Raw genomic sequence first — 26456 nt, forward strand, 5'->3', positions numbered from 1 at the left:
AATAATAGCAACACCTTTTATTACATTTAAAATACAGTATCAATAACATGGCCACATATTCAGTATATTTCAGATATTTCCGCGTTGCATGTCTGACCATTGTTAACCTTGTTTTGAATTCCTGAAGATCGTTCAATACAACTGAAAAAAAAAAATCTAACTAGATATATATTTTGAACATGGAAAAGGCAGACACAGACTTCTCTGAAATTAAGCTGTTGTCTGGAATCTTTAGGAAGAATGGTTTAGAGAAAGTTCCACATCTTAAAAATAAATGAAAAAGAATTTGAACATTACGATTATATTGAACAACAAAAGTCCGCATCTCCCAGAGGAGCCAGTGGCAGGGCTCGCACCCTGCGTGCCCAGTGACTGATCCTGCTGTTTCTTTCCCACACTGATGGGCTCTGTGCCTCCCTTGTCTTTTCAGAGGCAGTCGAACGCTGCGCAGACTCTCTGTGACATTGTTAGGCTGGGCAGAGACCAGGGCAGTCAGCTGCAAGAGGCTCTGGAGCCAGACCCCCTCCTCACAGCGCTGGAGTCGTGAGTGCTGGTGGGCCGTGGTGCTGATGGGCCTCCCTTTCTGGGTCATGGGGACATCTCTGAGCCCTGCTCTGAGCACCAGGATGTGCTGCCACCTCCTCTGATTCACATTCTAATGAGCTGGTTGTGGAATGAACCCCACGTTCAGAGCCCATGTTAACTTGGGGCCTGTTTCCAGAGGGCAGGTCGAGTGTGTGGGTCAGCAGCAGCTGGAATGTCGTGAGAACCCCGGCTCCTGGCCTTGAGCCTGAGCAGGTTTAGGGTTTCGCTGGGGTTCTCCATGGGGAAGAAGAACCATCCTTGCCTCCTTTGTGTGTGTGTCTGCTTTGCCAGGCAGTGACCTCTGTGTGTGTCCAGCAGGCAGGACTGTGTGGAGCAGCTTCTGAAGAACATGTTTGACGGGGACAGGACGGAGAGCTGCCTCGTCAGCGGGACTCAGGTGTTACTCACCTTGCTGGAAACCAGGCGGGCTGGGTGAGTCTCTCTCTCAAGCAGAAATTGTATAGAGCCAAACTCGATGCTACAGTGATATGGGACTCGGGTGTTACTCACCTTGCTGGAAACCAAGTGGGTAGGGTGAGTCTTGTGAGGAGAAATCATACAGTGCTGAACTCGACACTTCAGTGATATGGCAGCCCACATGAGTAGTCTGGATCATGTGGTTTGTGTTTTTAATTTTTGATTATGCAAGTCATAACATGGATAGACTCCCCTTGTTAAAAGGTTGACGTTCAAGTTTCCTTGGACCCTCATTGTCACTGGTACTCCCACTCCAGTGCAAAGGTGCTTGTTGAGGCCAGTTGGCGATGCATGTGTCGGCGTGTGTGGAACAGGTGATGATGCATGTGTCGGCGTGTGTGGGACAGGTGGCGGTGCCGGCGCGTGTGGGACAGGTGATGGTGTATGTGTTGGCGTGTGTGGGACAGGTGACGTATGTGTCGACCTGTGTGGGACAGGTGACGGTGTATGTGTCGGCGTGTGTGGGACAGGTGACGGTGTATGTGTCGGCTTGTGTGGGACAGGTGACGGTGTATGTGTCGGTGCATGTGGGACAGGTGACGGTGTATGTGTCGGCGCGTGTGGGACAGCCGGCGGTGCATGTGTCGGCCTGTGTGGGACAGGTGATGGTTCACGTGTCGGCCTGTGTGGGACAGGTGGCGGTGCACGTGTCGGCGTGTGTGGGACAGCTGGTGGTGCACGTGTCGGCGTGTGTAGGACATCCGGCGGTGCATGTGTCGGCCTGTGTGGGACAGGTGGCGGTGCATGTGTCGGCGTGTGTGGGACAGCCGGCTGTGTCGGCCTGTGTGGGACAGCCGGCGGTGCACGTGTTGGCGTGTGTGGGACAGCCGGCTGTGTCGGCCTGTGTGGGACAGGTGGCGGTGCACGTGTCGGCGTGTGTGGGACAGCCGGCTGTGTCGGCCTGTGTGGGACAGGTGGCGGTGCACGTGTCGTTGTGTGTGGGACAGCCGGCTGTGTCGGCCTGTGTGGGACAGGTGGCGGTGCACGTGTCGGCGTGTGTGGGACAGCCGGCTGTGTCGGCCTGTGTGGGACAGCCGGCGGTGCACGTGTCGGCGTGTGTGGGACAACTGGCTGTGTCGGCCTGTGTGGGACAGCCGGCGGTGCACGTGTCGGCATGTGTGGGACAGCCGGCGGTGCACGTGTCGGCGTGTGTGGGACAGCTGGCTGTGTCGGCCTGTGTGGGACAGGTGGCGGTGCACGTGTCGGCGTGTGTGGGACAGCCGGCGGTGCACGTGTCGGCGTGTGTGGGACAGCTGGCTGTGTCGGCCTGTGTGGGACAGGTGGCGGTGCACGTGTCGGCGTGTGTGGGACAGCCGGCGGTGCACGTGTCGGCCTGTGTGGGACAGCCGGCGGTGCACGTGTCGGCCTGTGTGGGACAGCCGGCGGTGCACGTGTCGGCCTGTGTGGGACAGCCGGCGGTGCACGTGTCGGCCTGTGTGGGACAGCCGGCGGTGCACGTGTCGGCCTGTGTGGGACAGCCGGCGGTGCACGTGTCGGCGTGTGTGGGACATCCGGCGGTGCACGCGTTGGCCTGTGTGGGACAGGTGGCGGTGCACGCGTCGGCGTGTGTGGGACATCCGGCGGTGCACGTGTCGGCCTGTGTGGGACAGCCGGCGGTGCACGTGTCGGCCTGTGTGGGACAGCCGGCGGTGCACGTGTTGGCCTGTGTGGGACAGCCGGCGGTGCACGTGTTGGTGTGTGTGGGACAGCCAGCGGTGCACGTGTCGGCCTGTGTGGGACAGGTGGTGGTGCATGTGTCGGCGTGTGTGGGACAGCTGTGATTAGCAGGTTTTCCCCAAGGACTCTTCCGACAAGTCTCCACAGCTCGAGTGTGTGCATGTGTGTGTGTGTGTGTATGTGTGTGTGTGTGTTTTGCAGGGTTTTCACTCTGGCACACGGTTATGTGTGTATGTGTTTATCTCCCATGCAGACTCCCCCTCACAGCGTGGGGGTGTGCCATTTACCGCTGTCTCCCAAGCCCCATGCACCCATGGGCCAGCACCACCTGCTAAGCGTCATGCTAAGCACTTTGTTCCCAAGTGACGGGCCTCCATTGCACTTTCCCATTCATCAGGTGTCATTTCTACATCCACTGTGCACTGACATAGGCCCTAGGAGACAGAGAACTGAGACACAGCCCCTCCCCTTTATTGCTCCCAGCCTGGCCCAGGAGGTCAGTATGTAGACAGTGGGGGTGGTGCAGAGTGGTGAGTGCAGTCTACATGCACCCTGTGCCCCAGGGCTCACAAGAAGGGACCCACATGGGCTGGTGGATGGAGCCTCACAGATCAGGGACGTTTTCCCTGAAAGGCCGCATATGGTCAGAGACAGCTCCTGAATGAGGCAGTGAGGGGGTCCCAGTGTGGACACAAGCGTGGGACAATATGTGGGCGGGGGAGAATGGAGTTTGCTTGCAGGAGCTCCTTTGCTGTGACCCCACACTGCTGTGAGTGCAGGTGCAGCTGTCGGAGGCCTGCCAAGGCATGACAGTGAGTGGGCAGAGACAGACTAGATAGTAGCAGAAGTGAGTTCAGGTGAAAGTTGAGTTTGGGGATATAGGTGCTAGAGACGCTTCTTGAACCCCAGGTGGAAATTTCAGGAAGTGTTTGAAACTGTCGCTCTGGATCACAGTGGGGCCTGGTCCTGCCCTCACAGGTCATAGAAGACTGGGCACTGCCAGAGCCATTGAAGCACTTGAAACTCTGAGGTGGACGCCCATGAGGCGCAAATGGAAAGACAGCCGAGTGGAGGGTCTGTGAGGGAGGCGTTGGGACGGGGGGTGGGGTTGGCCTGCCAGGTGCCCGGGAGACCCTGTAGGATGTGTCCCAAAAGGAGCACATCAGTGCTCTCTGCCACTTTCCCTCCTGGCCTCCTGCTGGCCCTTGAACCCCATCTGTGGATTCAGATTCCCCACATGCCAGCAGGAACCTGATGTCTGCAGGACGTTTCTGTTGGCTCTGTTCCATCATGAGCTGTGATGCTGTCTGACTCTCCCATGGTGGCCATAGTACCCTTATTTCCAAGTTCTGGGCAGAACATCATTCTGCCCCCGACACCGGTAGCCTGTGCTTTTTTTAAAGTGAAAGAAAAAGGCACAATAGAACAATGGCAAGAAATTGACTTAACCTCGGTAGTGAAATTGTTAGGACTCCCCCCCCCGCCCGCCCTCCCTCTCGTACTACCTCATACATATTTGTTAGTTTATTAACCAAAAGTAGAGTTATAATGTTATCATTTTCTCTAGTTGGGCAACTGGAATATTGATATTTTAATCTTCATAAACCCAGGAAAGCTGGGTCACTTCTGAGGGCCAAGCTCAACTCTGCTTATAATGGAGGGGATCATGTAAAAACCAGGAAAATAGGGATAAGCCAGCTGTTTCTCTTTGATTATTGTGATGATGATGATGATTTTCAGACAGTGCCTTGCTCTGTCACCCAGGCGGGAATGCAGCGGCACAATCATATCTCACTGCAGCCACAGAGTCCTGAGCTCAAGGGATCCTCCCACCTGTGCCTCCCACAGTGCTGAGATTATAGATGTGAGCTACTGTACCTGGCTGTCTTTGATTTTTAAAATTATTTTGCATATTGCTTTTAAAAATATGTGATTATGTATTACAACTGGAAAGAGTGTTTAAAAAATATCTCAGAATACTTGCTTGAAAACACCACAGGGACCAGGCGTGGTGGCTCACACCTGTAATCCCAGCACTTTGGGAGGCTGAGGCGGGTGGATCACCTGAGGTCAGGCGATCAAGACCAGCCTGGCCAACGTAGCGAAGCCCCTTCTCCGCTAAAAATACAAAAATTAGCTGGGCGTAATGTCAGGCATCTGTAATCGCAGCTACTCAGGAGGCTGAGGCAGGGGAATTGCTTGAATGCGGGAGCCAGAGGTGCAGTGAGCCAAGATCGCACCACTGTACTTCAGCCTGGGCAACAGAGTCAGACTGGCTCAAAAACACCACCACACAGGAACAGTGAAGATACAGGGATAGCAGTGACGCTTTTCAAAGCAGCCCTCCTGGCTGGTGCTGGGGGCTGCTGGGCAGTGAGCCCTGTGTCGCTTGCCCTGGCTTCATGTTCTTGGATGTCACAAGCAAGCGTTTTCCTGAAGGCCTTTAGGGCCCTTCTCTTCTGCCTGTACCCGTCACCAAATCGTGTGTGGAGACCTTGAGTAGTTGCACTCCTCTAGGATGTCTTTTTGGGAAAGTTAAAAGAGCTTTTTCTGGAAGATGATGGTGCACTGAGTCGCTGGTGAAGTTGGACAGGGCCCTGGTGTCGCCAGTCTCCATCTGCTTTCCTCACCCACAGGACAGAGGGCCTGGTGGACTCCTTTTCTCAGGGACTGGAAAGATCGTACGCTGTCAGCAGCAGCGTGCTACACGGCATTGAGCCTCGGCTGAAGGACTTCCACCAGCTCCTGCTCAACCCGCCGAAGGTGAGTGGCCGTGGTGACTGCCGAGGGCCTTTGGAGGCATTGCAGGAGAGGGTGATGTGCAGGGAGAGGAACCCACAGCTTGTCCCACAGGAAGCAGTGTGTGGAGGGAATGTGTTCTAAGATGGCCATTCCCACACCTCACTTGAGAAGCACCAGGCAGATGCCAAAACACACATTTTCAGGACTGCTCCCCTCCTCGATCTGCAAGGGAGGCCTGGGAGTTGTACATTTTACAGCCTCCCCAGGCAGCTGACCCTGAGTTCACCATAGGCCTAGCCTCCAAGTTGGGGACACCTAGCTAAGGGATGCTCAGCTCCTGAGAGGGGACCAGGGGGTTGCAGGGGAGGCCCTTTGCCCCATTCAGCAGCACTGGTCGATGCGTGGGTCCTGTTGAGGAGGGTGAAGCACACAAAGGCTCCTTCCAGCCCAGTCACAGCCAGGCTGCCCCCTGTCCCATCTTACCCTACCCAGACACAGGCAGGCTGCCTCTCCATCCTGCCTCACCATCCCCAGACACAGCCAGGCTGCCCCCCCATCCCACCTCACCCTCCCCAGACATAGCCAGGCTGCCCCCCCATCCCACCTCACCCTCCCCAGACACAGCCAGGCTGCCCCCACATCCTGTCTCACCCTCCCCAGACACAGCCCCACCCCTGCTGCATGGCACCCACTTGACCTACAGCTCAGTTCCTCTCACTCACCCCCTTGGTAAGATCCACCTGCGACACTAGTAAGCTTCGTGGGGGCCGGGATTCTGTTTTGTCAGCCTGGAGTCTTCAGTGAAGAGAAGGCAGATGTATTATGCTGAGTGTGGGGGATCAGAAGAGACCTGAGTCCCATCCAAGGAGACGCTCCCATCAGTCTCCCCAAAGTGTTCACAGGACACCTGTTAATTTGCTGTTCTGAAGTCGTGTCCCCGGAGGGTGCCCCATGGGCATCCTCACTGAGGCATCGTGGGTTCTGGCCTCTGACTGGTATTGCTGGCCCCATCTTGAACATCTCACCCACCGAGGGGCACAGCTCTTTAGCCCTGCAGGCTCAGACTGGAGTGCCCATGAGCATCCTAGGAGCACTCTGTGAGGCCCTGAGGGGAGCAGCGGGCCCTTTACCCCATTGATCCTTTCATTTCTTCTGACAGCCAGCCAGCCAGCCCTCCCTGAGGAACCCCCACCACATACCTCACTCCCCTAGGCTGGGCCCCAGCCCTGGAGTGGTGGGCATGAGCCCAGAGAGTTCAGCAGTGGTGTCACTGCTCACGGGCCTAACTAGGTGGTGCTGTCTGTGTTTGCAGAAGAAAGCGATCCTGACCACCATCGGTGTGCTGGAGGAGCCCCTGGGGAATGCCCGCCTGCATGGCGCCCGCCTCATGGCAGCACTGCTGCACACAAACACACCCAGCATCAACCAGGAGCTCTGCCGGCTCAACACCATGGACTTGCTGCTGGTAAGTGGCCCTCAGCCAGCCCTGCATGTCAGTGAGTGCGCCCGGCACAGCCTGTGGACTTGTCAGGAGCAGCAGAGCAGGGCCCCGGTGTTTGGACAAAGCTCTGCCAAGGGGAGGTCCCAGTCCCAAGTCCCAAGGCTGGAGCACAGGTCCCTGGTGGGGCCTGGAGCAGCAGTGGGGCATGCCTCCGCCGCAGTAGACTCGTGGGAAGTGATGAGGCTTCTGTCGAATTGGCCTGAAAACGGCAGATTTCTAGCCTTGGTGGGTGAAATCTACCTCCTTCCTTGTGTTCTGACCAAACAGCATAGAACTTACACAGTGGTTATTAGGTATAAAACATGCTAAAAAAGAAGCTCCCGTCTTCCATAATGGAAGGTCACCCTGGCAGTTTCTGTCAAAGCCAGTAGGCAGTGCTTCTCCATCCGGTAGGTGGCCTGCAAGATGCTCCAGGTATCTGAGGAGAGGAATGGGCGGCGGGCAGTGCTAGCTGAGGGGAGCAGGCTCCTCTGCAGAGAGCACGAGGGCTGCTCCCCTGAGAGCAAGGGGCACTACGCTAGTGGGTCCTGTTGGCAGATGCAGCCCCCCTCTTCTGCCTGGCTCTGGGGCTCTACCGGAGTCTCCCTGTAGGCTTAGTCCCAGGGTGAGCCTCAGCGCTGGGCCCGAAGTGCTGTCTGCCTAGAGGTTCTGTTAGCGTTGAGAAGTTCTGGGCTCTGCTTTGGCTGTCAGAGCCCAGTCTGCATCAGGGGAGCAATTATAAAAGACCTACTTCCTTTCCCTCTTGAGAAGAACTCTCTCTTCCACTTTCTTCCTCTCTTTTATATATATACTGTGGTAAAATATCATAACATAAACTTTGCTGTTTTAACTATTTTGAGGTGTATACTTCAGTGCATTCACAATCTTGTGTAGCCATTACAACTGTCCATATCTAGAGCTTTTTCATTTTGTCAAACAGAAATCCTCTCTCCATTAAACACTAACTCCCCATTCATTCTTCCTCTCCACAGCCTCTGGCAACCACCGTTCTCCTTTCTGTCTCTGAATTTGACTATTTTAGGTACAGTTTATAAGTGGAATCATAAAGTATTGTCTTTTGTGACTGACTGACTTCATTTAGCATTATGTGCCCAAGATTCATTCAGTATTGTACTGTATGTCAAAATTTCTTTCCGGCCAGGCGTGGTGGCTCACGCCTGTAATCCAAGGACTTTGGAGGCCAAGGCGGGCAGATCACCTGAGGTCGGGAGTTCAAGACCAGCCTGACCAACATGGTGAAACCCCCGTCTTTAAAAAAAAAAAAAATTTCTTTCCTTTTTAAGACTGAATAATTATTATATGGGGGGAGCCACATTCTGTCCATCGTGGACAGTTGGGTTGCTTCCACCCTTGGCTATTGTGAATAAGGCTGCTGTATTCGTGAGTGTAGAAATACCTGAAAGGAAGAACATCCTTTCCATTCTTTTGGATAAATACCTATGAGTGAAATTGCAAGGTCATATGACAATTCTGTGGTTAGTTCTTGAGGAACAGCCGAGCTTTTCCACGTGGCTGCGCCATTTTATCTTCCTGTCAGCAGTGCGCACGGTTTCCATTCCTCCACGTCCTCGCCCACATCCCCGCCAACACTTGTTTTCCTCCTTCTGATAATAGGCGTCCTGATACGGATGTGAAATGGTGTCTCCTTGTGGGGTTAATTTGCATTCCCCTCAGGATTAGTGATGTTGAGCTGCGTTTCATGTGCTCATTGGCCATTTGTATGTTTTCATTGGAGAAATGCCCATCCAAGTCCTTTGACCATTTTTGTAAATTGAGGGTTTTTTTTAGTTGTAGAAGTTCTTTATATATTCTGGATATTAATCCTTTATCAGATATATGCAAATATTTTCTTCTTTTTTTTGGGTTATCTTTTTACATAAAATTTTTTTTTTAGAGGTAGGGTCTTGCAGTACAGTGATCATAGCCCCCTGTAGCCTTGAACTCCCAGGCTGGAGGGACCCTCCCACCTCAGCCTCCTGAGTAGCTAGGGCTCCAGGCATGCACCACCACATCCAGCTAATTTTTAAATTTTTTGTAGAGATGGGGTCTCACTATGTTGACCAGGCTGGTCTTGAGCTCCTGACTTCAAACGATGCTCCAGCCTTGGCCCCCCAAAGTGCTGGAATGACAGGCATGAGCCACCAGCTATCCAGCCTTTACTCCTGTGATGATGATCTTTGACATGCAAATTTTAAATTTTGATGAAATCCAATGTATCTTTTTTTCTTTGTTGCCTGTGCTTTCGGTGTCATATCCGGAAGAGTCATTGCGAAATCCAGCATCGTGAAGCTTTTCCTCTGTGCTTCCTTCAACAGGTTTTATGTTTTCTCCCTTATGCTGAGGTCTTTGGTCCATCTTGAATTAATTTTTGTATCTGGTGAAAGGTTAGGGTCCAGCTTCATTCTTTTGCATGGGGTTAACAGTTTTCACAGCACTTGGTGAAAAGACTGTCCTAGGCTGGGCACAGTGGCTCACACCTGTAATCCTAGCACTTTGGGAGGCCAAGGCAGGCGGATCACAAAGTCAGAAGTTCAAGACCAGCCTGGCCAACATGGTGAAACCCTTTCTGTACTAAAAATACAAAAACGACCTGGACATAGTGGCACATACCTGTGGTCCCAGCTACTCAGGAAGCTGAGGCAGGAGAATTGCTTGAACCCGGGAGGTGGAGGTTGCAGTGAGTGGAGATTGCACCATTGTACTCCAGCCTGAGCAACAGAGCAAAACTCTCCCTTAAAAAAAAAAGAGAAAAGAAAAAGGAAAGAAATACATACTCTAAAAAAAAATATATATATATATATATATGGGAACAAAAGTAATTTGACTTCCTCCTTTCCCATTTGGATGCCTTTTATTTCTTTTTCTTGCCTAATTATCCTGGCTAGGACTTCTAAGAGAAGATTGAATAGAAGCGGCAAGAGTGGGCCTCCTTGTCTTGCTCCTGATCTTAGAGAAGTTTTCAGTCGTTCAGCATTGAATATGTTGTCAGCTATGGGCGTTTCATAGGTGCCTTTATCATATGGAAGACATTTCCTTCTATTCCTAGTTGGAGTATTTTATCAAGAATTTATGTTGAATTTTTTTTTTTAAGACAGAGTCTCGCTCTTGTTGCCCAGGCTGGAGTGCAGTGTCGTGATCTTGGCTCACTGCAACCTCTGCCTCTGGGCTCAAGTGATTCTCCTGCCTCAGCCTCCGGAGTAGCTGGGATTATAGGCCCTGCCACCACGCCCAGTTCATTTTTGTATTTTCTTTTTTTTTTTTTTTTTGGGGACGGAGTTTCACTCATGTTACCCAGGCTGGAGTGCAATGACGCGATCTCGGCTCAGCGCAACCTCCGCCTCCTGGGTTCAGGCAATTCTCCTGCCCCAGCCTCCTGAGTAGCTGGGATTACAGGCACGCACCACCATGCCCAGCTAATTTTTTTTTGTTTTTTTAGTAGAGACGGGGTTTCACCATGTTGACCAGGATGGTCTTGATCCCTTGACCTCGTGATCCACCCTCCTCGGCCTCCCAAAGTGCTGGGATTACAGGCTTGAGCCACCGCGCCTGGCCATTTTTGTATTTTCAGTAGAGGTAGGGTTTCACCATGATGGCCAGGCTGGTCTCGAACTCCTGACCTCAGGTGATCCACCTGCCTCGGCCTCCCAAAGTGCTGGGATTACAGGCATGAGCCACCCCACCTGGCTGTATGTGGAATTTTATCAGGTTTTTTTTGGTGTGAATTAAGATATGATCATTTGGCTTTTGTCCTTTATCCTGTTAATGTGGTGTATTGATTGATTTTCATATGTTGAACCATCCTTGCATTTGAGGAACTAATCTCACTTTGTCCTGATGTATAATTCTTTTGATATGATGCAAATTTGATTTGCTAGTATTTTGCATCAGTGTTCATAAGGAATATCGTAGTTTTCTTGTAGTGCCCTTGTCTGGCTTTGGTATCAAGGTAATGCTGTCCTCATAGAGTGAATTAGAAAGTGTTCTCTCCACTCGAAAAGTTTGAGACGGACAGGTGTTAACTCTTCTTTAAATGTTTGGTAGACCTCATTGCCAGGAAATGAAAAACCACCACCAGCAAGTAAATGTTTGGTAGAAGTTACCAGCAAAGCCATCTGGTCTGGGCTTTTCTTTGTTGAGGGGTAGGTCTGACTCCACGTTGTAGATGAGGTAACACAGCGAAGCCTCCTCCAAGGTTGCTCAAGGTCACGTGGGCAGAAAGGTGAAGCCAAGATTTGGGACTGGGTTTCTGTGGAGAAGTACATCAAGCAAATGAGCCTCCTTCCTTTCTCTAGCTCCATCCCTGCTGTGTGCAGCAAGGGGCCGAAGTTCATATCCTGGTATGGAAGGAATGTACAGCTCACCCCAGTCTGTGTCCATATAGTACTCCTCCTCCATGGGGGCAGAAGAGGGTCTGGGGCGCAGGCTGCCATGGCCCCTGGAGTGTAAGAGGTGGCAGTGGGGGGCAAGTGGGTCAGACCTATGTCTTCCTGTCTGTCCTGGTCTGGAAGAGGCTACATGGGAGGTGAGAGACAGCAGCTATCCTCATTCAGCCACCTCTGTCCCCCAGGGGAGTGCCTAGGTGGCCAGAAAGAACCTCCTCTGGGCTTTAGCCCATGCTGCTTAGGTGTGGCCTCCCTTGGGGATTGTCTGAATGTGCACCTCACAGTCTCATGTTTGTGTGATGGATGATGTGCACAAGCCTGCCCATTCTGGGTGGAATCCTCCTGTGCTTGAGAGTCTAACACACTTCTAATAACTCGTGAGAAAGACAAAATTATAAAGGAACTTTTCAAATACTTATAACTGAAGGATAATAAAAGTACTGCATAGTAAAATGTATAGAATGTAGTTAAAGTTGATTATATACAGAGAAATGTATAGCCTTTTAAAGACAGACCGGACGAGAAGGGTACAAATCAATGAGTTAAGCTTCCAACTTAAGGACAAAAGAGGCCAGGCGTGGTGGCTCACACCTGTAATCCTAGCACTTTGGGAGGCTGAGGCAGGCAAATCACCTGAGGTCAGGAGTTCGAGACCAGCCCGACCAACATGGCAAAAACCCATCTCTACTAAAAATACAAAAATTAGCTGGGCATGGTGGCAGGTGACTGTAATCCCAGTTACTCAGGAGGCTGAGGCAGGAGAATTGCTTGAATCCAGGAGGCAGAGATTGCAGTGAGCCGAGACTACGCCACTGCACTCCAGCCTGGGCGACACAGCGAGACTCCATCTCAAAACAAAAAAAAACAAAGAAAAAGAACAAACCCACAGAAAGTAGAAAGAAGATTATTATTCACATTGGGGTGGGTTGGAGCAGAGACAGAAAGACACCCACAGGCAGAAGATGGAAGTGCTCAGTGGCTATTTGAAGAAGCTCCGTAACAGAGATGAGCCTCAGGAAAATGCCTGAAACTTTCCTGGCTGCCCAGAGACTGGGCTCCTGAGGAGTTAGGAGCCACCTTTAGGAAGAGTTTCCCTCTACTTTGTGGTTCAGCTGGCCGGAGAAAACCATCTAAGAACTGTCTTCTGTCCTCTGTCTATCCAGGACTTGTTTTTTAAGTACACCTGGAATAACTTTTTGCACTTCCAAGTGGAACTATGCATAGCCGCTATTCTCTCCCATGCTGCCCGTGAGGAGAGAACAGAAGCCAGCGGATCCGACAGCAGGGTGGAGCCTCCGCATGAGAATGAGAACCGGAGCCTGGAGACCCGCCAGCTTGCTACCAGTCCCCCTGACAACACGATGGTGACCCATGTGAGTCCCAGCAGCATCCAGTTTGTCGGCACGGGCTGCGCCCCACTCAGACCATGTCCATGTCAGCATTGACGGGTGCAGCTGTCACGGAGGCAGGGCTTGGAAAAGGGTCCCCAGGTGTCTAGTCAGAGACTCATAGACAATGGGGCTTGAGTGGGTCCTGCGGGTCTCATTCTCACCCGCCTTTAGCAGGGGTCCTGGGTGCCTTCTCTGTGCAGGGCTGGCAGGAGTGAGCACTGGGTGGATTGGGTCCAGTCTGGCCTGCAGCTGGAGGCCCAAGGAATAAACGCCAGGGGCCAGTAGTGTCAGTAATGGGAGCCACATGATGGGGAGGGTGGTGTTCAGGGACATGCAGGCCAACTAGGGACCCTCACGCAGATAGCAAGGCCACAGGCATGTTGCAGTGTGAGGAAAAACATCCCAGGTACAAGAAATGGTCTGTGTCAGGGCCTGGAGGTGAGAAAGTGCTGACAGCCATAGTTGTTCCTTCTGGACACGGAGGAAGGGGTGGGGGTGTGGCCAGAGTGGGGGGCAGTGGAGAGACAGAGAGGAGGCCCAGGGGGAGACAGGGTCCGGGGCAATTCCAGGGATTGGAGAAGGGAGAGGGTCCTTTTCTCAGGCTTCATCTTCAGGGTGCTCAGCAGTATGAGCCCGAGCAGCACTTTCCTCTGGTGTTTGGTGAGGACCATGGAGGCTGGGGCTGGGCGTGTGCAGCAGGTACAGGGCAGAGTCCCCACAGACTCCGTGGCTGCATCCAGCTCTGCCCAGTCTGGGGATGGGTGGAGGAGAGCACGTGCCTCCCTCAAACCCTGCCTTGCGCTGCCTGCCCCCAGCTGTTCCAGAAGTGCTGCCTGGTGCAGAGGATCCTAGAGGCCTGGGAAGCCAACGACCACACGCAGTAAGAGCCGCTCGGACACAGAGGGACCCAGCCTGGTCAGTCAGGGATGCGGAGACGCACGTCACCCAGGTGTGGGTGATGCTGCGTGCGGGACCGCAGGCTTGGGTGCAGCGTCGGGTGTGCCACGCAGCTCCACGCTCTGCGGCCGCTGTACAAGGGGCCCTCCCTGCTGGGCGGACAGCTGCAAATGCTACTTGGGGAGGGGACACAGGGAGCAGACAGGACGCGGTCCCGTCCCCATCAGGCCCCTGCTCTGGCCTCTGCCCGGCTGGCTTGCCCAGGCTTTGCCCTCGCACGGGTTCCCGTCAGCACTCGCACTGGGGGACACGTTCCTTGGGTTTTTCCGTGTCTTCTGCCTGACGGGTGTTCCCTCTGATCAGGACGCGTGTCCTGCTCGTTGGTTGTCCTGCTGGGAGCCGTCTGGCTCTGGGTGATGTGAGGAGGGACTCTTGGGAGCTGGGAGGAGTCCGAGTGCAGCTGCGGGGAAGCAGAGGCTGAGCCGGTGTTGAGGTCTCGCCCACCTGTGCCTCCCATGGGGTGCTGAGCCTGAGCTTTGCAGCTGACAGTGTGGGCTCACCTTCTGCGCCACTGCTGCCTCCAGCAGGGCTTAGGCCACGCCACGGCCTTTCTGCCTCCACTTCCTTTTCTGTAGAATGGGGTGAGAGCAGTGTCTGTCTCCTCATCCATCCTCAGTGGCACTTGGGGTAGTGAGATTGGGATGAGCCTGCTGCACCTGGCAGGTGCTGCTCAAACAGAAGCATCCCGGAGGCAGGGCCGGGGGTGTGGGTGCTGGGCAGGGGCTGGGCACTTGCTCTGGAAGTGAACCTGGAGGCCTGTGCCACGTGGCTCTGCGGGTCACAGATCCGGCAAGGTCGGGGCCAGGTGGCCGCCCTGAATGGTGCCCATCGCTTTCAGGGCAGCGGGTGGCATGAGGCGTGGGAACATGGGCCACCTCACGCGGATTGCCAACGCGGTGGTGCAGAACCTGGAGCGGGGCCCTGTGCAGACACACATCAGCGAGGTCATCCGAGGTGAGCCCCCCACCTGGTCACCCTTCTGCCGGTTGCGGGCACCGGGGCCCTGAAGGAGCTGCCGCCTGAGGCTGCCCTCCGCCCGTCAGGAGGTGCTGACTGCACTGACAGACTGTGCAGTCCTCTCTGTCCTCTCACCTTCCTACACCAGATCTCTTCCTGGGGCCCGGGTCTCGTGTCAGTTCTGTCGGCAGACATCTGTGGAGACCCTGCCAGGCGTCAGCGTGTGGCACAGGGGACTCAGTCCCTGCCAGGGGCAGTTGGTGGCTCTGGAGCTGATGTGCAGAAGCCGTTAGGGCAGGCTCCTTGCAGCTCATGGAGTCCTGCCTGGGTGCCGGCATTCCCGGCCATGTGCCAGCTTTACTCTGTACTCAGGTGGCTGGCGCGTCTCACACTGTCACTCTGGTGTGAGATGTGGTGGCACACGACTCAGGAGCAGGTAGCACCCTGTTTCTTTTTTTTTTTTTGAGACGGAATTTCACTCATGTTACCCAGGCTGGAGTGCAATGGCGCGATCTCGGCTCACCGCAACCTCCGCCTCCTGGGTTCAGGCGATTCTCCTGCCTCAGCCTCCTGAGTCGCTGGGATTACAGGCACGCGCCACCATGCCCAGCTGATTTTTTGTATTTTTAGTAGAGACGGGGTTTCACCGTGTTGACCAGGATGGTCTCGATCTCTTGACCTCGTGATCCACCCGCCTCGGCCTCCCAAAGTGCTGGGATTACAGGCTTGAGCCACCGCGCCCGGCCCATCACCCTGTTTCTTAAGAGCTCAGTGGGTTAGGTGGGTGCAGGCGCAGCACACGTGGCAGAGGCAGGCCCAGCCGCGGCCCCTCCTTTCTATACGGCGTAAGGCGAGGAAGTTCTGGATGCTCACCCCTGCACCCCAGGACCATAGGGTGAGGGGTTTCCTGGGTTGGGCTCCGTCAGCCCCTGGCGAGGTCAGGCCTGCTGGCCATCATCAAAACAGCTTCCCCACATCCTGGAGGGCAAAACGTTGGTGGAGGTACAGGCCAAGGACAGCTCCCCAGGGGGGGCAGTTTAGAGAGGCGAGGGGCAAGGAGGAAGCTCTTGGATCATCCCCCACAATCTCCGGATTGTGGATGAACCCTTCCAGGGCTCTGACCTGTAGGGCACGTTGGGAGCCCGATGTAAGGCTAAGTGCCCCACAGAGTCGTGGGGTGAGCCTTATGCTGTGCTGAGGCGCAGGATCCGAGAAATAAAGAGACAGGGCACAGAAGTACAAGGAAAATGCAGCTGGGCTTGGGGGGCCACGCCATCTATAAGCTGAGGCTGGCGAGCGACTGGCAAGGCCCCGAATGTCCAGAAGCATGAGTATTTATTGTGTATAGGTTAGGGGGCAGGGCAGTGAGTGAAATCATCTTTAGGAATAGTGATAGGGTCGTGAGCAATAAAACAAGGGGTCCACCCCCATTAGGTCACCTAGGCCGGGAGGTGGACAACGCGCGGCAAGGGGCCTGTTCCCACGAAGGCAAGGGCCGTGTGCAGTAAGGGGGTGCAGTGTGCGATACTTCTATCTATGGGCAAACTGCTTCTAAGATGATTTATAGGAGGATGCCTTAAGTCACACAGCAGTGACAGAGCTGTCAAGGTTACCGCCACCTTCTGGCAGCTTCCAATGGGTTCTATGGGAAGATGCTTTTCGAGCAGCACAGTAGCAAGAGCTGATAAAGTTCACAGTCACCAAGGTGGATTGCCGGTCCAAGGGCAGCCTTCCACAAGAACTGGAGCAAGGTCCTACAACTCCTCTATCAGGAGGAATGGCCCTCGCCCCAAGCCTGCCACACAGCGGGTATCTTTACGATACTGAACGCTGCCGCCTGGGCCATGGATTCTTGTCCTGGTATAACTGTTTTCCCTTAATTCATGCTCTGCACTGTGTCTGCTCCAGGCGTTCCTCCGATTATAACCTGCTTATTCCTTAATTCATGCTCTGTACTGTGTCCACTCTAGGCATTTCTCCGATTATGAACTAAGATGTAATTATAAGTATGTATATAGGGAAATGTTCTTTAGGCACTCATACTATCAACTATTATATGATTATATATAGAGGATTATATAAAGGGAGACTTCAAGCCCTATTTCTATAAACTAATATATGATTATGTAAAGGATTATATAAAAGGAAACAGCTGAGTAGTAACACTATAAAGTGAGATATTCCTGAAGCCCTAACTGTGCCAGGGTTCCGCTTAGCTCTCATTCCTCAGTGCCTATATGGGGGGTTACCCACATGACCTCCCCAGAAAAACAGACACGAGACACTCCCAGGCCTGTGGGCTGCTGCTGAGTTTGGGCCTGTGAGGCAGGGTGAAGGAAGCTGGTTGCTTTCTCAGATTCTGTTCCACGGCTTCTGTGTTTCTGGGAGTTCCTCAGAGTGGGCTTCCACCCAACAGACTCGGAGCCCGGATGCCCACTGGGGTCTCTGTAGGGCAGAAACACCCTGCTCACGGTTCCTGCACCTCAGTCTCGCTGTGGCCCCAGGCCCTTCTGGACACCAGCTGTGCTGCCTCCTTCCCATCCAGCAAGGCCCCCGCTTCAGGCCCCCAGATGGGCTGACCACAGTGGCACCGCCCCATCCTCCTGCACCCAGGACGCAGCTGCCAGAGCTCCTGGCCACCCTGCACCATCGGCACAGGGTCCCCGAGGGCTCACCAGGCAGCTCTTCCCCTGCAGGGCTTCCTGCGGATTGCCGAGGCCGCTGGGAGAGCTTCGTGGAGGAGACGCTGACGGAGACGAACCGCAGGAACACTGTGGACCTGGTGAGGGGGCTTGGGCACGGTGCTGGGATGCCGTCAGACGCTTCTGCTTTTGCCCTGAGGCACAACGGCTGCACGCCTGCCTGCTCTAGCACAAGGGTACCCATGCCTACCCTGCAAGTGTGCATTCTGTCCTCTGGGCTGATGTCCGTAACACAGACCCTGTCCTGTGCCACACCCAGGGCTGGCTCTCTGAGGACCTCTGTGCAGAGCCAGTGTTGGCCCTGGGTTTCCCTCCCACTCCAGGAGCTGGGGCTTGTTGGCAGAGGGCTCCTTAGCCTGAGACCCACAACATGCCCCCTGCACATGGAATTTGGGCTGCCATGGGGCCTTGGCCTCACCTGGGCACCTCCTTACACAGCACGGCCTCCTGGGCCCAGAGGTCTGATAAGGGCCATGCTGGGCGGGGTTTGGGAGCCCTGGGCTGGGCAGGGTCCTGGGCGCTGGGCTGGGCGGGGTCTGGGGTGCTGGGCTGGCTCACACGCCCATCCCATCTGGCCTGTGTTTTAGGTGAGCACTCACCACCTTCACTCCTCAAGTGAGGACGAGGACATTGAGGGTGCTTTCCCTAACGAGCTGTCCCTTCAGCAGGTGAGGGCGTGGCCGGCACCTGCACCCTGCCGGGCTTGGTCCTCCGGAGTCTCTGATGGCATCTCACTAGCAAAGGGGAGAGGGGGCACGTATGGGGGTGGGTCTGAGGGGAGAACCCCAGAGTCACTTCACCTTGATGAGAGCACTGAAGACACAGCAGATGGACTCGAAAGTCAGAACATGGGGCGCATCTCAGATGTGACTGCAGTGAGCACACAGCCTGTTTTGGTAGAATTGTGAGCCCCGAAAAGTCAGAGTTTAGTGCCCACTTCTGCTGGAGGAGAAGCTTCTGAACAACTAAAGAGACTGTGGTTCCCAAAGAGCAGCCTCCAGGCCCAAGGCCTGCTTCATGCCCCGCCCCTCCCCCCCCCCTCCCCTCCCTCTCCCCTCCCTCTCCTTCTCCTCCCTCTCCCTCCCCCCTCCCCTCCCCTCCCTCCCCCCCCCCTCCCCTCTCCCTCCCCTCCCAGGCCTTCTCTGACTACCAGATCCAGCAGATGACGGCCAACTTCGTGGATCAGTTTGGCTTCAATGATGAGGAGTTTGCAGACCAGGATGACAACATCAAGTGAGTCTACTTGGACACCCCCTGTTGCATGAGGTGCAACTTCCCTCCTCGCCGCTGGGGTCCCATGGAGGCAGCTCCCTGAGGCCTTGCTGGGAGTGTGGCCTGGTATTCCCCAGGAGACAGCAAGTGCTCCAGTTGTGTGAGGGTGCTGAGGGCCCCAGATGAGCACCGCGGGAGGAGCGCTGAGGCCATCCCCCTTGCTCTTGCAGCGCCCCGTTTGACAGGATTGCAGAGATCAACTTCAACATCGATGCTGACGAGGACAGTGTGAGCGAGCGGGACTGTGGGGCCACAACCTCAGCCTTTTCCCAGGCAGCCCAGGCTGTGCCATGGCTGGGTCTGTCGTGGGCCTGCGCAGTGGGGCTGGGAGAGGCCCCTTTGTGGACCTGGGAACAGCCACCTTTCTTGCCCCTCCCATCCTGCCCTCCAGCCCCGGGGCTCCCACATCCTGAACTAAGCCCCTCTGGGAGCCCTCTGGGGATAGGGCCTCCTGTCTCCCACGGACCCTCTGGAAACTGACCTTCACGGTTTGCTCTGCAGCCCAGCGCAGCTCTGTTTGAGGCCTGCTGCAGCGACCACATCCAGCCCTTTGATGACGAGGACGAGGACATTTGGGAGGACAGTGACACTCGCTGTGCCGCCCGGGTGACGGCCAGAGCCAGGTACGGGGCCCACCCACCTGGCCGAAGCCTCCACGGAGGAGGTACAGCTCCCAGAACGCCCGTTGGATGCCCAGCTGCCCTGGTGTTTGTCACGCTGTCTCAAAGAGCAAGCACACCTGTCCTGCAAGCTCTGGGCCCAGCACAGCAGAAGGAGCACTGAGGCCCCGGGTGACCCTGAGGAGCCCAGAGCTGAGGCTGGAGCGACTCGTGCACCTCACTCTGGACGCTCTGTGCTTACCCTCAACCCCGAGCCTGGAGTCGTCACTGGTGTCCGTCTGGGCCACCAGGCATCTGACTCTGCATCTCCCCTAGGTTTGGAGTCCCCCATGCTTCAGAGAGCTGCTCAAAGAACGGCCTGGAGTGCAGAAGCCAGGACAGGAAGGCGAGCTCAGTAGATGGAGACGTGCCTGGGGCACATGCCCCCCCAGCCCCTGGGAAGAACGAAGCCCCCACTGTGGAGGGTGACTCAGAAGGTGGCACTGTGGGCCACGGGCCAGGGACGTGGGTATCGGGGACAGGACGTGGTGCCCTGGCTTGGGTGTCGTGGGCTTCATGTGGAGCCCGGACCCCGCATCCCCAGCTGTTTCCTAGCTGTCCTGGGTAGGGGTTTGTGCTGCACTGCCAGCGAAAGGTGGCCTCCTGCCCCTGCCCCCTCGGTTGTGGTCACTCTCAGCCATGTTGCCAAGGCTCGTGGGTGGTTTCCACCTAGTCTCCATCATCCACTCCGCCCCACGCAATCAGGGCACAGGCCTGACGCCCACCCCAGCACAGTAGCACAGGCTGGTCGCCACCCTCATGGCCAACATCTTTAGCAGGAGCCAGTCCGCTCAGGCCGCACTGCTAATAAGACCCCTGGCCTTCCCCTGCCCTGAGGGCAGTGCTGAGGCACTCAGGACTTTGGGGAGGGGCAAGGATCTCTATTAGGAGGTGCCGACTCTTAGCTGAGGGCAACAGAGCGAGGGCGACACCGTGGGGAAGCAGGAACGTCCTGGATAGGAGGAAGGCATTCCATCCTCGAGGCCAGGGAGGGGGCAGTGGTGCTGAGTGAGCTGCAGCCTGTCGGATGCCATCCTGGCCAGACCCACTGGACAGAGCGTGGAGGGCAGTCGTACCACCGCCACACTGTCAGTGTCGGCCCTGCTGGAGGCCTGGGGCCTTCGGGCGCCTGACTGAGCCCCGGGTCACATGCCTCATGGGTGTCAGTGGCTTGTCGGGACCCTTGAGCTATCCTGTGTTGCTCTCTGAGGGGCTGATAGGTACTGGCCAGGCCTCCCTCCTGGAGCAGCCCCATGTTCCTGTCAAGCTCTGTGGGGCCCTGGGGGTGGGGGGAGCTACCTCTCCTTTACCTGCAGCACCCCAGGCCTGCCCACACCTGACCACTGTCTCTGTCCCCCAGCAGGCGCCATGTGGACGGCAGTGTTTGATGAGCCAGCGAACTTGACGCCCATGGCCCCAGGAGTGGTGAGGGATGTGGGTTCCAGTGTGTGGGCAGCTGGCACCTCAGCTCCAGAGGAGAAAGGCTGGGCCAAGTTCACCGATTTCCAACCTTTCTGCTGGTAACGGATGCATTGGCGGGAGGGGGCTGTGCCAGGAGGTGCCTGTCTGGGTCAGGAGGTGCCTGTCCCCAGGACTGATTCTGTCCTCGTCCTTGTCTGCAGCGCTGAGTCAGGACCCAGGTGCAGCTCTCCAGTGGACACAGAATGCAGCCATGCCGAGGGCAGCCACAGCCAAGGCCCCGAGAAAGCCTGTGAGTAGGAGGAGTGCAGGCCGCACCCAGGCTCCTGCAGTCGACTGGCCTTGCCTAGTTTAAGTCCTGAGGCTGCTGGCCCCACTCCTTGGGGGCAGTGGGAGCAGGTGGCCAAGGCCCACGTGCTGCTAGGTCTCTGGTGATGTTGGGGTTTGTTACGGCAGTGGGACTGGAGTAGCCACATGCAGATTGGGAGGCAGCAAGGCCATGGGGCTGGCCCCGAGCCCCGTCTGAGCAGGTGGCACAGCCAAGGTCTGCACCCTGGGTTCCAGACAGCAGCACTGGGACCCCAGCATTGAGACGTGTGTGGGTGGGATGTTGGCAGGAAGCCGTTTTGGGGCCTGATTAGAGCCCCTGGCCCTCAGCCCCCTAGTCAGTCTCAGAAGCTCCCCCAGACAAGGCTGAGCACTCCCGGTGATGACAGCTGGCTCCCAACACTGGTGTCACAGGCTTGAAGGAGCTGTGGCAGGACCACTCAAGGCAGAGCGGGCCCCTTCCTGAGCTTCTGCGTCCTTGTGTGAGACCAGGGCACATGGCCCTGTGTCATGGGGGAGAAACAGGGTTGCTTGTGTGGAGATCGCGTAGCCAGTGAGAGCCTGTCTGCCCTGTCTGGCGGTTCCCACACAGGCACACGTGTGCAGGCAACGTGCTGCATGTAAGAGGCTGTCTGTGCTACACACGGGCCACTCGGGTGGGGGCGCTGTGGCCGGCGTGGCTGCATGCTGTGGCTTCTCCTGCCTCACTGGACAGCACAGGCCTCCTGCTTTGCAGCCAGCCCGGCTTCCCCATGTGCCTGGAATGTGTGTGCCACCAGGAAGGCCCCCCTGCTGGCCTCTGACAGTAGCTCCTCTGGCGGCTCTGACAGCGGGGATGAGGACCAGAAGGCAGCAACTGCCGCGGAGGCTGTGAGCAGGGGTCCCGGCTGGGAGGCCCCAGCACTGCCTGCAGTGACCAGGACAGAGGAGGCTGTCAGCAGGTGTGTGGGGTGTCGGGGGGTACATAGGGCGTGGCTTCCAGGCTCTGTCCCCAGTTCTCAGCTCCCCTGGGAGCAGGCTGAGGCCAGGCCAGGGGTCTTCTCCACTGCTTTCCCAATGGCCTGTGACCCTTCAGAGGCTGGCTTGGGGCAGTGATGCCCATGCACTGAAGTGGAGGAGTGTGGGGGCTTCTTTCTTGGACAGGACATCTGTCTTCTCTGTTGTGAGTGGTTAGGACAAGAAGACATGGCCTCAGTGTCCCAGACAGCCCCCTCAGGGACTTCAGGGAGCAGCCCCTACTCCAGATCCTGATTGGTGAGAACAGCCCACCTCTCGGGGCTCTGGGCCTGGCTGAGCCGCCTGGGATCTGGGAGTCCTGGTGCTCGGGGCGGGGGGCACAGACTTAACTCCAGCAGGCGGGCCTCACACCTGCTGCTCCCCTTTCATGGTGGCCTCTGACTCCCAGATGCCTCGGAAGCAGGACAGTATGGGGTGTGGGGGCCTCAGGACTGCACTTGGGCCTCCAAACCCTGACTGAGAGCTGGAGGCAGCTTGCAGGTGGGCAGAGGCCCAGACTCCCTTGAGCCCCCAGCAGCCATTCCTGGGGAGTGGAAAGGGAGGTACTCCCGGTAAGGAGGCTGGAGTCCAGCCAGCCCCTCCAGCAAGCTGAACCCCATGCATCCCCCCACAGGAAGAAGGTCCCTGGAATCTGTCAGTGAACAGATACCTCTTCTGGCCGTTGGGGTCAGGGGTGGGAGTTTAGCAGGAGGGCAGGACAGCTGGGGTAGATGCCAGGGCCAGGTAAGCGTGAGGGGGGGGAAGGTAGGACTGGGCTTGAAGTGGGGAGGAGGTGCATCCAGCAAGGGAGCAGCTCTGCAAAGGCCCTGGGGCCTGAGCTCCCACTAGGTCCAGGCAACAGTGGGGAAGAACTCTAGGAGCGGACAGGGTGCCTTTCACACCTGGCAGTGCTTCCCAGTCACTCCTGGCTCCATGGTTGGGAAGGGCCCGCCTGGAGGTGGGTGAGGGCACCTCCCAGCCTCACCACCCACGCTGCTCAGCCTGCATTCACCCCACCTGTCCTATCCTCCCCCCACAGGTGGGGCAGGTCTGACACTTCAGCGGGCCCTGCTCACTGACCCCTGGCAGTCCTGGGAATTTTTAAGAATTACGGTGACTAAACTTTAAGAAGGAATGCCTTATTAAAGTTTAGTCACTGAAATTCTTAAAAACCCTTACCTGGCTAGGCGCAGTGGCTCACACCTGTAATCCCAGCACTTTGGGAGGCCTAGGTGGGTGGATCACGAGGTCAGGAGTTCAGGATCAGCCTGGTTAGTATGGTGAAACCCCATCTCTACTAAAAACACAAAAATTAGCCAGGTGTGATGGCACACGCCTGAAATCCCAACTACTCAGGAGGCTGAGGCAGGGGAATCGCTTGAACCCGGGAGGCAGAGGTTGCAGTGAGCTGAGATCGCACTACTGTGCTCCCTCCCGCCTGGGCATCAGAGTGAGACTCTGTCTCAGCAACAGTGAAAAAAACACCTTTACTCAGCTGGGTGCAGTGGTTTACACCTGTAATCCTAGCACTTTGGGAGGCTGAGGTGGGTGGATTGCCTGAGCTCCTGGGCAACATGGCAAAACCCCATCTCTACTAAAATACAAAAAATTGGCTGCGTGTGATGACACACGCCTGTAGTCCCAGCTACTTGGCAGGGTGAGGCCGGAGAATTATTTGAACCTGGGAGGCAGAGGCTGCAGTGAGCAGAGATCACGCCACTGCACTCTGGCCGGGGCAACAGAGCGAGACTCCGCCTCGAAAACAAACCCTTACCCACTTTTCCTAAACAAACCCTGAAAAACTTTGAAAAGCAGAGAACATCATTGTGCAAAATAAGTTGCTTATTTTTCCACCGGGCTGTCTGTAAAACTTGCCACTTTCTCCCTGCACCTTCGTGGCGGCCCAGCCTGCAGGTGAGCGTGCTCACACCCCCCAACCCTCCCTGGGTCCGACGCTCAGTGTCCTCGCCTTGCAGGAGGCCACACGGCCCATCTGCTGCTCGTAGCCAGGCTGGGCCTTAGGGTGCCTGATCCCCTCCAGAGCAGGCCCCTTAGATGCCTGGCAGGAGCCTCTGGGGCCCTCGGAGAATTCAGGCACTTGACGACAGGCAGGATCTGAGCACTGCCTGGAAGGAGGTTTGAGGTCACTGGTGGACAGGCAGCTTGTCCCAGCACTTGGAACTTGGGGTGGCAGAGCTGCCTAGCTGGGCACAACCTGGGCCACCCCACAGAAGGCAGGAGAGGGACCACAGGTGGGGCTCTGGGGCCACCTGGACCTTTTTGTCCTGCTGGTCCTTGGGCACGAGGTGGGGTGGCATTGAGGGTGGGGATGCACGTAACCAGAACCCATGTCTGCCACACAGGGCCGAGTGTGCTGACAGCAAGCTGTTAGACCCTGCCTGCCCCGTGCCAAAGGAAGTGACCGCTGACCCAGCTGTGGCTGCACACCCAGAGGCTACCGTGGCCACCACCACAGCACTGAGCAAGGCTGGCCCCCCCATAGCCACCCCAGCAGTCTCTTCTGCAGTGGCCGTGGCAGCCCCCCTAGGGCCCATCATGGCAGTCACAACAGCCCCAGCCATGGTGGCCACCCTGGGAACAGTGACAAAGGACAGGTGAGCAGGCTGTGTGTGGGGGTGGGGGATGTGGACAGGCTCCGAAGCCCGCACGGCTCCAACCGCCCCCATTCCCGCAGGAAGACAGACGCCCCGCCAGAAGGAGCTGCCTTAAATGGCCCCATGTGATGCTGCTGCCGCCCGGCCACGGCCCGCCCTGGTCAGGCTGCATCCTAATCGAGAAAACTACCTGGTGATGCAATTTTTTTTTTAATTTAATTTAATTTTGAAATAAATGCTGCATTGGTAAAGCTGCCAGTTGAAACCAGTTGGACGGCCCAGCTTGCGTCTCCTGCCTGACCGAGTGGGCCCTGCTGGAGGACAGAGGGTGCACCTCAGCTGCCCCCGGCCCGGAGCACAGCAATAAGGTCTCAGGCACGCGACCTCTGCCTGCAGGAGCCGCAGGAGCTGGGGTGGGGGGTGGGGGCAGGACCCTGAGGTGGCACCAGGACCTGATGGCCCAGGAAGGGCTTGGACGTGGAGGCTGTTTTTACTTTTTTTTTATTTTAAGAATACAGGAGCCAAGCTGTTTTGCACTTTCGTATCCAGCTGCAAGCTCAGGGCAGAGTCAAGGGCCTGGGTTGGGGACACCTGACTTGCAGGAGCGCATTCAAGGTCTCAGACCCTTGCAGCTGGCGTTGAAGCAGGCTGCAAGATTTGACTGCCTTAATAAAAACACAAGGCCCTCTAGGCCTGGCAGGGGAGACCCCAGGTATGCAGGTCGGGGACACGGCGAGGCACTGGGGGCTCGCAGACTGGTTTCTAGCAGTACTGGTCATGGCCATGTCGTTCTAGAAGGGTCCAGATTATTTTACGTTGAGTCAATTTTTAATGTTCTGATCACCTGACAGGGCACCCAAAACCCCCAACTCCCAATAAAAGCCGTGTCATTCGGACAAACTGCGTATTGTGAAGCTTCCGGCCAGGGGTGGGAGTGTCTCCTCCAGCATTTTTTGTGCCAGGGCCATGCCCATTCATGGGTGGAGGTGGAACAGACCACATCACAGCGGCTGGTCTCTATACCTGAGCAAACACTGAGCTTTTTCCTTTTTGGGTGGCGGGGGGGGGATGCTTCACTTGAAGCTGAAGGGAACCAGCTCAGCTCTCCAGAAGCTGGGTCTCCACCCCTGGCCTGTGCCTGGCATTTGTCCCTCCTGGTCCTCCCCCAGCAAACATGGAACAGGGAGGGCAGGATCCTCTCCCCTTACTCTGACCTGTGCGTTTTCCAGGTGCCAGGAACCTTGGTCAGGCTCCATCTGTCCTGCCGGGGGGAAGACCTGGGTGGTGTCAATGGCTCAAGTGAGTCCACCCCGACGTCTCCCCAAGCTGTCCCAGCACTGGCTGTGGGGTGGGGGGAGGTGGTGGGACCACGCTGGACCTGACAGGGTCCAAGGCCGTCCTTGGCTTCAACATCCCACCAGGGCAGGATCTTAGCCCCCACCTGCCACCACTGGGCCCTGCCTCTGCTGCCATCACCATAACCTTGACCCCCCCCACCCATGCCTGCTGCTCACCTCCCACCTTAGAGGGGTCCTCCACCACTCTTGGCTGTTCTCTTGGTATCTGTAACAACATCCACACCCCTGGCCAGGCCCCATCATGGTGGCTCAACAGGCAAAGCTCTGGGCCTGGTGGACTCAGGTTTGAATAGGAAAAGAGCATCAACAGATGCTCTAGGGAAAGGGACAGGCCTTTGGAGCCGAATTCCCAAAAACTGAGAGGGTCTGTTCCCTGTAGGCATCAGCCGCTTCACTCTGCCAGGTGCTGCTTGCTGCCTGGTGGGAGCCAGATGCGGCT

At 56.3% G+C, this 26456-nt stretch overlaps 1 protein-coding gene across 15 annotated transcripts in view; it reads left to right on the forward strand.

Moving 5' to 3' along the window:
* Nucleotides 1-24927, forward strand: part of PPP6R2 (protein phosphatase 6 regulatory subunit 2) — a 108400-nt gene extending 83473 nt beyond the window's left edge. For 5 of the 15 annotated variants that reach the window (XM_032266217.1, XM_032266225.1, XM_032266232.1 and 2 more), the window contains 18 exons: nt 431-543; nt 901-1017; nt 5376-5502; nt 6794-6946; nt 12528-12737; nt 13571-13635; nt 14551-14666; nt 17366-17451; nt 17959-18039; nt 18507-18604; nt 18814-18871; nt 19145-19266; nt 19579-19739; nt 20663-20822; nt 20925-21013; nt 21785-21989; nt 24408-24659; nt 24740-24927. In XM_032266217.1, the coding sequence (XP_032122108.1) occupies nt 431-543; nt 901-1017; nt 5376-5502; nt 6794-6946; nt 12528-12737; nt 13571-13635; nt 14551-14666; nt 17366-17451; nt 17959-18039; nt 18507-18604; nt 18814-18871; nt 19145-19266; nt 19579-19739; nt 20663-20822; nt 20925-21013; nt 21785-21989; nt 24408-24659; nt 24740-24788 (2262 nt within the window). In that variant the 3' untranslated portion in view covers nt 24789-24927. The remainder of the gene's footprint in view (nt 1-430; nt 544-900; nt 1018-5375; nt 5503-6793; nt 6947-12527; nt 12738-13570; nt 13636-14550; nt 14667-17365; nt 17452-17958; nt 18040-18506; nt 18605-18813; nt 18872-19144; nt 19267-19578; nt 19740-20662; nt 20823-20924; nt 21014-21784; nt 21990-24407; nt 24660-24739) is intronic. The other 10 variants (XM_032266220.1, XM_032266228.1, XM_032266218.1 and 7 more) reach the window with 9 other exon arrangements.
* The last annotated feature ends 1529 nt before the right edge of the window (nt 24928-26456 follow it).

Source organism: Sapajus apella, unplaced genomic scaffold (assembly GCF_009761245.1).
Source record: "Sapajus apella isolate SASKATOON/1434 unplaced genomic scaffold, GSC_monkey_1.0 scaffold156, whole genome shotgun sequence".
NCBI lineage: Eukaryota > Metazoa > Chordata > Mammalia > Primates > Cebidae > Sapajus > Sapajus apella.